Below are 10,497 nucleotides of genomic sequence, written 5' to 3' on the forward strand. Positions count from 1 at the left end.
CACTGAAGTTTCTTGTGCCCGAATGTGTAAATCCAATGAAAGTGCGCCACGTTCCAAAAAATACCTTCGCTTTCTATGGGCCTAAATCCAGTGCTTCTCAAGCTACGCAACTCAAAAGCGTTTAGTTCAAAATGAACGGTGTAGATTATTTACCCGAGCCCACCTAATTGGAGAAGATAATTCTTACATTACATAGTTCCGCAGAGAATCATTTATCGAAGGACAGCCCCAAAGCTCAGTTTCCCATGTCTAGCCAACACTCACACAGAGAACTATTTTTCTCATAAAATTAGAAAATAATTTTTTTTTAAAAATAAATAGAAGTAGAAGAAAGGTTTGAGCTTCTTCTCCGGCGCCGGTAAATCTCCCTCGAGATCGATCGCTCCGGCGAGGTATTCTATCTCCATTCATTTACTTTCGGAACAACCGTGTTTGTGTGTGTGTGTGTGTGTTTTTTTTTGGGCGCTGTAGATCTTTCTCTTTGTCCAATTTCACGATCGAGGATCATATTCGTAGGTATCTTTCTCTTTTTGCGAGTTGATTATGATGGATTTGGATCTCCATGATTTATTTATAGATTTGGTGGAGACACGGTGTTGAAGCTACGGGGTTAAGGAAATACGACGGAGTTTACTGTGTATCCCAATTCCCAAGAGCAGCCACTGAGGCAATTAGAAATAAAGCTCATAAAATGGTGAGCTGTGAACTCTGAATTTCTAGCCCTTAGTTACAATGCATGCAAATTCTGCTCTTTTGTGTTAGGGGTATCATATTTTGTTATTGAATTTTGTTGGTTTATTTTTGGTCAAATTCAGTCCTAGCCCACCGTCATTATCTAAATTTTCTCAGTTAGCTATTTTTGTTAGACAATACATGGCTCGAACAATTCTTCAGGACTTGTTTTTTTTTTTTTGCTCGCGTTCAAGACTTGTTTGGTAGTGCTAATGTATCATTTGAGTCTACATGGTAATCCCACTTTAACCAATTTATTATCTTTTTGGTGATATTTTAGATATGAGTTCATACCGCGATGGAAGAGTAGTTGTAATCTTTAACCCTTTTCTGATAGCAGTAACATTGCTTCATTTTTCTTCCTAAACAAATTATTATTTAGTTCATTTCAAGCATATATGTGAATATAATTTTGAAAAGTTCTTTGGAATGGTTATTTTATTTCTGAGAGTTATTGAAAATACCAAATATGCACAGTTTAATTCTTTACGTAATTGTGCACGAGGATGGAGACCTGTTAGGTCAAACATACACTGAACAAAAGCGTTTGTTTTAGAATGGAACACATTGATTATTCGATTTCCGATTTTGGATTCTTTAAGCGTTTTAAAAGACTCCCTAACAATTTTGTTATAAAATAACCCCGGGATCGAAAAGGAAAAACAGGATGGACAGAAACCCCTATACCCCGTATCTTGCGAAATAGAATAAATAAAATATTTGTTTTGCTGCATCTGTTGATATCTATCCATCTGCTGTATTGATTTTAATTTCTTCTTGTTCCTTTTGCAATCTTAGTCCGTGCTATGCATGTAGCCCTGATTTCTTTTTCATTATCAAACGTAAAACGCGCTTAAAAACTATATTTCAGTCGTTACAACCGAAGAGCATTTGGATGCCAAGAGATGCCGGGTGTTTGACTGATGGAGAGATGAGCTACGATAGTTCATCGAGGATTGAGCCGAAGCGTGGTCAGTGGTTTATGGAACCCGATGGACCACAATCATTCAACAAGAAGCATGCAATAGAGGCTGTCAATGGTAGACCCGTTCCGCAGATGAACGTTCCTCCTGCTCCGTGGGACACCACATCTGGTTTTCAGTCAGTCCCAGTGCAATGCAACGAGCGGCTCTTCGGATCTGAACCGATGCGGGCTGATAATCTGGTTGAAAGACATATTCAATGCAGCGGAAACATGAATATGGGAAGAAAGGGTTATGAGAGTCTATTCGGAAGCAATCCTTCGGTAGGGTTGTCAATGTCGCACACGATTGAAGAAGATCCCTCATCCGGTCTTAGTTTCGGTGGAATCAGGAAAGTTAAAGTGAATCAAGTTAGGGACTCTGAGCACATCATGACCGCGCCAATGGAACACTCTTACTGCAGGGTGGATAATGGCTCCATCGATATCGGGAGTTCCTATGATAAGAGTGACAATAATAATAATAACAACATTTCTGTGGGTCCGAGTTACAACAGTGGAGGAGAGAGTTCGGTATCGATGGTCTCTTCCTATCCCAAGACAGATGAGAGCTACATTTCGGCGGGTAACACCTTCAACAAAGGCGACGGAGATTTCATATCAATAGGCCACAGCTATAGCAACGGTAACAATGGTATGCTCTCTATGGGTCAGCACTATGACAAGGGAGGAAGGAACTTCATCTCGGTGGGTCAGTCATATGAGAAAGGAGATGGTAATATGATGTCTTTAAGCACCTCTTACAACAAGGGTCATGAAGATTTTATTTCCATTGGTTCTAGCTATGGCAAGTCAAATGAAAGCTTCGTTCAAATGGCTCCGTGCTACCTCAAGGGAAATGAAAACATCATATCAATGGCTCCAAGTTACAAGGCTGAAGCCAGTGTCGTACAAATGAGTTCCAGCTACGATAAAGGAGAATCCAGAAATCTATCGATGAGGGGCCAGAGTTACAACAAGAATGAAAGCACCACCATCTCGTTCGGAGGTTTCCATGAAGAATCCGAGACTATAACCTCCGGTGGAATCATTAGTGGTTATGATTTGCTGATGAGTAATCAGAATTCCTCTCAATCTTTAGAGGTATCGGAGCAGAAAAATTCAGTGGGGTCTAATCTGGACCCGGTTTTAAATAGCATCTCAAAAGCCGATAATGGTCCAAAGAACAAAGAGCCCAAGACTGCTAAGAAGCCACCAACTAACAATTTCCCTTCAAATGTAAAAAGTTTGTTGTCCACTGGTATGTTTGATGGGATTCCTGTGAAATATGTTTCATGGTCGAGAGATGTAAGTTTTCTTTCCCTTTTTAAAAAATTAATAAACTAATTTGATTATATGGTCATACAAGCTTCGGCTTGCCCAGTCTTTTTAATGTAAAACTAAAATATTCTTTTTGGCAGAAAAATCTTAAAGGAATTATAAAAGGGACTGGGTATCTATGCTCTTGTGCCGAATGCAACCACTCCAAGGTAAGACAATTCAACGACTCAGAAAAGAAAGATCTAATTCTTTTTTAATTTATTGCTGAAGAATTGAATTATGTAATACAGTCTCTCAATGCGTATGAATACGAACGCCATGCTGGTTGCAAGACTAAACACCCCAACAATCACATTTATTTTGAGAACGGAAAGACCATATATGCTGTAGTTCAAGAGCTGAAGAATACTTCTCAGGAAACACTTTTCGATGCGATTCAAAATGTTACGGGGTCTCCTGTAAATCAAAAGAATTTCCGCATATGGAAAGGTAATAAAACACACATTTAATTTCCCCCGGCAATCGATAAAGACATCTCTTTCACATAATGTTGTTTTTCTTACATGCTTTTTCTCAGCATCATATCAAGCTGCCACTCGGGAACTTCAACGTATATACGGGAAGGATGAAATGACCTTCTCATCTTGAGACGAGACTCTCCCTTTGGATCGTTGGTGGGAGTTGTAAATAGAGCGCGGTACTCAGTTGATAGTAAATTATAGACTTGATTTGGGAGTTCATTTTGATATAGATTAGCCTGAATTTGTCTCTTGTGATTTGTTAGGCCTCCGGTAGGAACCACCTATCGGATGGGTGACATGGCGAGACTACTTAAGCCTTTCCCTTTTTGTTTGGAGTTTTATCTCGGAAAATATTGTAATTGATTTTAGTTTGTTTTTAGGAGAGACGAGACCTCGCGAATGTCTCGGTGACTATCCCGTGTTCCGTTTGTACTTCAATGGCCGGTTAGGTCACAATCAATAATTCTTCTCTTTCTTCCATATAACCAATCAGCATATTCCATTGTATTACAAACACACATATCATTCTATTACACGACACGAGCATGTATTCGGTGAGGTTGAGTGAATCCAAGAAGATGATCAGAGTAACTGAAGGTTTGGAAAAGCTAATGTGAGATTTCCTGTGAGAAGGTTTCGACGGGGATAAGAAGCGAGACTCGGTGTCAGATTCTGGGAAGAGAGCCATTGGCTGTCAGATTTCCTAGTCTAAGACGCTTATGTTCTCTTCAGAACATGTCGGAAAGAGGCTGGGATTTCAACTTCCTTCGGAGCCTCTCTGATTGGAAGACTTGTTCAGAATTCATCGCACGTTGGTGAGAAACGCTAAGTGGGCTGAGGCGGTGAAGACAGGCATCCCTAATACGTACTGATACCAACTAATTTCTTACTATTCTATATTATCAACCCCTAACTTGTAACTAATTATTCTAGTACTCAATACCATAGGTTCTAACACAGCTGTCGTTCATATCGATTATACATCGTTATCACTCAAGATCTAAGCCCTGGTCTGTCTCTTGTACATCTCCACTTTGCTCACTTGCTGCTTGTGACTCAGCGATGGGTAGAGATTCTTCCTGTCAAATCAGTAAATGTAAAACCAGAAGCATCGCTTGAGAATTTATTGTTGTAAATGTAAAACCAGAAGTATCAGTTGTTCAATCAAATTTAATTAACATTACAAATATAATATATTATTTGACACAAAAAAAAGTACCAGTTATTTGTTACATGAACACATACCTTCCGGTAAATATTTTCTCGGCTAGAACGATCGAAGCCAAGACAGCAACAATTACTGCGGGTAAGGGGTTGAACGCCGTATAATAAACTGGCCCTTTGTGCTTGACGACCAGTCCTATGATATAGTAATAGTAGTAGCCAACTCCCGAGAGCATGCCCTGTTTTACAAATAGCATTCAACTGTTTATTGCTGTTTAATAGATGATTTTACATGAAAAAAAAAACTATTTTGATTGAGTTTTGGTATTAAAAAAAATTTCATACAAAAAACAGTCTAAGACAATGTTATTATGACTCTGCTCAAAAGCAACAGTGTTTGATTATTTATTTTTCAGTCTTTGTCCAATATCACGGTTATAATTCAATCTCAAATCGAACATAATGATTCATTTCTTCCAAATAGTAAATTATCCAGAGTAAAGTAGTGGGTTAAAAAAAAGGCGTTGTAGATTTGTAGCCAAAACTAAACTATAAAATTGAGATGTAACCACTTTTAAGAAAATAGCTAATGACAATTATATTTGACTGAAATATCCTTATATTAAACATGTTATAATTAACAAAAAAATGTAAATAATTTAAAAATTCGATAATTAATGACAATTAATGTACCACTGGTAAACTCCGGAAGAATTCTACATTAGTAGACAAGATTTTTCATCCAACACAATGGATATGAAGCTCTTCTCGCTACGAATCCGTAGGATTTGGAATCACTCAATTTCGAGTTCATATGAGGAAGATATTGATTTTTGAAGTTTTGATGAGAAAAAAAACTGTATGAGAGAGAAAATGACGAATCACTGTAGAAAAAAAAAACGGCTAGAAGGACAAAATAGAAAATTTGACTAGTTTATTCAAGTGTCATCTCATCTGTTTGACTATTTTCCTAAAAGTTTCTAAACGTTGGCTATATTTCAAACGAGATGTATGGATTAAGAGAACTGCTATTTGTCACGAGCCCGATTATGAACGATCCACACACTGTGTGACAAGTGGAGCAATTTTAAATAGTTTTTTGGCTTTATCACTTTTGTTGGGGAGTCGTGAGACTCGTGAATCGTGTCAAATATCATTATTGTTGGATTAATGACCTAATAAGTTACAAATTTCTTTAAAAAAAATGACTAATATAAAACTTATTTATTTTATTTTACTAGCACGGAGGGGCTTGTGATCAAGTAATCTGGTTAAAAGTTAAAATAGTGAATTATTTCAGATTATAGTAGCGAGTTACAAAAAAATTAGACCATCTATAAAAAAAAAAAAAAAAAAAAAAAAAAAAAAAAAAAAAATACATAAAGCAGATCAATTTATAACTAGGTAGCACGGAGGGGTTTGTGATTATGTAATTTGGTTTATTATAAGTTATTTAACACTTCAACTTTTTCCACTTATATTGAAAGCTTACTTGAATGTCCAAGCCAGGTGAAAAAAATAGTTAAAGTAGTGAGATAAAAAAAATTAAGACCACGTGAATTTTCACTTTTTAGAGTTTTTGGCCCGGCTCAATTTTTTTTTTTTTTAAAAAGGACGGGTCCTTAGAAAGGATCAACTCGGGCCTGGCGTAGACCCTTATTAGGCCCGGTCCTTTATCAAATTTCTCACTGTTTATATTATTATTATTATTATCAACCGAAAAAATAGTAATGGATGCTAATTTTAGGAAGAAAGAAGGCTTGGCTTTAAGTGTTGGGGTCCGTGGTGACAATTGGGGGTGCAATATTATAGACTTTGCTTGAAGGCCTTTCATACACTTGCCACGAACGATATCGCCAAAGGCGAGCTAGCAATCACATTCTCGTGGCGCGTTAAGGAGTGAGACAAATAATTCTCTTTATCTCTCCTATTCTCTCATCTTTTTAATCATTAATTACCCTTTGTTTTAATACTTTCTCTCGCAAACTTCTCCTACCATGGTCATCATCTCTCTTCTCAGAGTTAGAAACCCACTGACTCTCTTTGCTCTCTTTTAAACCTAGGCATTTGGTAGAAAATGAAAATACATTACAATTAGGCACGAAATTCCGGTTTTGACTGGAATGAATTATTATTTTCAGTACTGATAGGAATTCCACTGGCAATAGTACGGAAATTTCTATTTCATAGGCGAAAATTTCCACTTCCATACATTAAAAAAATAATTAAAATCAATACAATTTCAAAGAATTAAAATGTATTTTTTTTAAATAAGGACTAAAATGTAAAAGTGAGAAATAAAAAATAATGTATTGAAAACGGCCTCCTTAAAACCAAGGTATCAAATGCCGGCGAAATTCGTCGACTTTCGCCGGCGCCGGCGCTGCCGGTGATCTAGCGGCCGGCGAACACGTTTTTTTTTCGTTTTGTCGTTGTAATTCGCTCGAGTTTCTCCGAAACGACAAATCGTTTTGCCAAACGACATTCTCCCGTTTTCATTTACAGTGACGTTTTAAAAGCTTAAAAAATCGTCACATTTTCTGAAAATTCGAAGGAAACAAAAAGCCTTTCCCGAAACAAAACCCCATGGCGATTCTCGGGGACTGCCAAAAGTGTATTTAGGCCTTCCTTGACGCCGGCGAATCTCGGCGACAATCGGCTCCATCGTCCTCCTTTCGGCTCGCTGGTGTTGAAGATCGTAAAGTAGCCGGCGACTTTGGACGATTACCTACTTGAATAAGGGTTTTCTTTAAAAAAAAAAATACATAGATTATGTTCAGTAGAGGAAGAATGCGAAAAGAAAGGTGGAGATAGAGATAGAGTCAGAAGGGTAAATGCAAATAGAGTAAGATAAAACCGTTATTTTCTGTATTGAATAATAGCTCCATAAGTTACTATGTGTCGTCAAAAAGAGCTTTACAAGTTTTACAATCTTGATGGCTCTCTTTCAAATGAATAAGGAATCCTATGCTAATCCAGACTACTGTGATGAATCACAATTCTTATCACAATTTTATCACAAATCATAAACAGTAAGATAGTATTGACTTGGGTTTGCTTCTTCATGATCTTTTGGGCCAGTTGTACGTCATAGGTCAATTAATAGGATTGAAAACAAATATTTGTTACCCAAATAAATAAAACATATATATTTTAATCATATTATTATAAAGATAAAAAATATCAAAGTAATATATACTACATATTAAATCTATAAATATATACTTCAATATCATATATTTTACAATTTAAAATTTGAAACATATATCTATGTAGTATATCTATGTATATATTTTGTATTTATTTTGGAATATTATTTATGTTCGGTTTTCTATCAGCATGTCGGTTTTCCATCGAAAATGGCATTTAAAAACGACATTTCATTTGTACTTTTCCACAATTTTTCCGTTCGGTTTTCCGTCGACGTGTCGATTTTTCGTAAATCAGGAAGCTCGAAACGACATCGAAAATGGCATTTAAAACTTTCTTGAAATCTCTTCGAGGGTCGGTAGAGCAAATAGTACATTTATTTATATTCATAATTATTGAAAGTTAGAAATATAAATCTAATCATCAATGTTCAAACTTGAAAGATCGAAATCGAAATCATCCACGAGGTGAAAGTTAACAAACGTCTCTTGAGCTCGTCTATCATGTAGAAGCCAATCTTTTCCAACAGTTAATGTCTCCACCATTTCAGGAGCTAGACTAAATCTTTCATCATCGATAATGTGACCAGAGCTACTGAATGTGACCTCGGATGAAACAGTCGAGACAAGTAGCGAGAGTACGTCACGATCTATTGAATGCGGCCTTGGATGAAACATGTTTTCGCATTGCCTCCACCACGCTAGGACGTCACATGTATCTTGTTGCATGAAAAAAAATCGGGACGTGTTGTATAGTGTAATTTCCTCGTTGCTGGTCGAATCTTGAGATGTTCTTGAGGAAGATGGCAATGAACTTGGAGATCTATGCACACCTCGTGCGTGTTGATATAGATGTTGAAACATCCACGTGCTTGGGGATTGGTTGCGTGGTGGAATCGGCTCGGGTTGTGGTCCACTCTTTGATTGATATGTCCTGAAAAGAGAATAAAAACCTTCCACGACTCTGGAGTGATCGCTTAAAATGTAATTTTCACCAATCATATCCACCTAAATATTGAAAAAAGTGCCTATATCTTTCAAATTTGATTCGTGGGGTCTAAAATGCACCCAAAGCCGTATGGAAAATGAATTTTTCTTGGACCCCAATATTTGTTATACTTTGCTTTCATGGCTATAATGCATGGTTGATAAAGTGGAAAATGGTTCACATCATGAAGATGTTGTGCTATTTTTGTTATGCTATGAATTGCTAAATGCGAAGTAGGTGTATACACAGCAGATAATGCACAAGTGTCATCATAGAAAAGGTGAAGGAACTCACAAAAAAATTTAGCCATAGCAATGTCGTCCTCGGTTATATTAGCATTACCCGTATGTTTGACAAATAGTACTATGACCTCGTAATAACCCGGAGAAAAGAAGTTCCTTAACATTAAGTACGTTGAATTCCACCCAATTTCTATCGTCAAGATGGAAAGTGCTCTCATTTAGGCTATTTAGTAAAATAAACGTCTCTTCAACTCATCTACTCTAGGGTTGGAACTATTGACCTATGCAATGGCATCCCTAATTTTGGCAATGCAAGGGTCATAGGTTTTGGAATCGGTTTTAACTATGAGGTTTATAATATGGGTTGCACACCTTTGATGTAGAATGTTGTCCTCACAAGGTATCTCTCGTCTTAAGCCTCTAACCATTGCGTTGTTACTTGTGGCATTGTCTAAAGTTATGGATATTATTCTATCACCTATACGTCATTCTTCCATCACTCGAAGTAGGATTTGTAGGATGCTATCGGCCGTGTGGCCTCACTCAATTCTCCTAAAATCTATGATTCTTTTGCATAAATTCCAAGAGTCGTCTATGTTTTGAACTACCACACTCATGAAATCCATCTTACTATTGCCCGACCATATGTCTGAGGTTAAAGCTACACTAAACGATCCCGACACAAATATGGCTTTCATTTTTTTAGTTTCTTCGCGAAAAAATTAAAGTATGTCTCTTCGTAATTGAGTCCTCTAAATCATTTGAATACCAGGGACTAAGTAATATATGAATCTAAGAAATCCCTCGGATTCTACATGACTAAATGATTGGTCTGTGGACATAGTGTCATTAACAAGTTCTCTCCTAAACTCGACGAGATCGTGAGAAGTTACCTAGTGAACTTCGGATGAAATGCACTTCTTGTAGTGATGTATTAACGATGAAGGCATGTGTTTGCTGTTGCTAGTTTTCACTAATCTTCCACATTTCCCAACTTTATCCTCCCTTTTACCAATTTCTTCAAAGTATTGCCACATCTTAGTTCTCGATCGTTTTTTGGGGTGTGGCGGGTCTCCTTCATGTTGTGGAGGTAGGTCTTCTTCCTCCTCATGTTGTGGTGGTGGCGATGATGGTGGTGGCGGTGGCGGTTATGGTGGTGAAGGTGAGTGTTCCTCATCCTCCTCTTTTTTGTCGATTTGATTTTCATAATTTTGTAATTGCTCCCGGTACACTTGGTATGGATCTTGATATTGTGGTTGGGGTTTAGAATAATAAGGTTGTTGTTGTGGATAATAAGGTTGTGGTGGATGTTGAGGTTGTGTATAATAGGTATATGGATAATATGGTGGTAGATTGTTCGGAATATATGGAATTATTGGGTCGAACTGGCTTTCGTAATTTGGAAATTGTGATAAACCGAGCCAATTTTGAGGATATTGATTCACGGGAGACTCATGAG

General features: G+C 37.2%; 1 protein-coding gene across 1 annotated transcript; it reads left to right on the top strand.

Moving 5' to 3' along the window:
* Positions 1 to 223: 223 nt before the first annotated feature.
* Positions 224 to 3,980, top strand: LOC149379250 (uncharacterized). The gene is made up of 6 exons (XM_089603263.1): positions 224 to 392; positions 578 to 694; positions 1,604 to 3,001; positions 3,115 to 3,183; positions 3,265 to 3,463; positions 3,552 to 3,980. The coding sequence occupies exons 2-6, from the start codon at positions 692 to 694 to the stop codon at positions 3,620 to 3,622; spliced, it is 1,740 nt and encodes a 579-aa protein (XP_089459389.1). The 5' UTR covers positions 224 to 392; positions 578 to 691; the 3' UTR covers positions 3,623 to 3,980.
* Positions 3,981 to 10,497: the final 6,517 nt, after the last annotated feature.

The sequence above is a fragment of the Urtica dioica genome, chromosome 12 (genome assembly GCF_054948205.1).
Source record: "Urtica dioica subsp. dioica isolate 48M chromosome 12, U.dioica_male_clone48M_v1_H2, whole genome shotgun sequence".
NCBI classification, from domain to species: domain Eukaryota; kingdom Viridiplantae; phylum Streptophyta; class Magnoliopsida; order Rosales; family Urticaceae; genus Urtica; species Urtica dioica.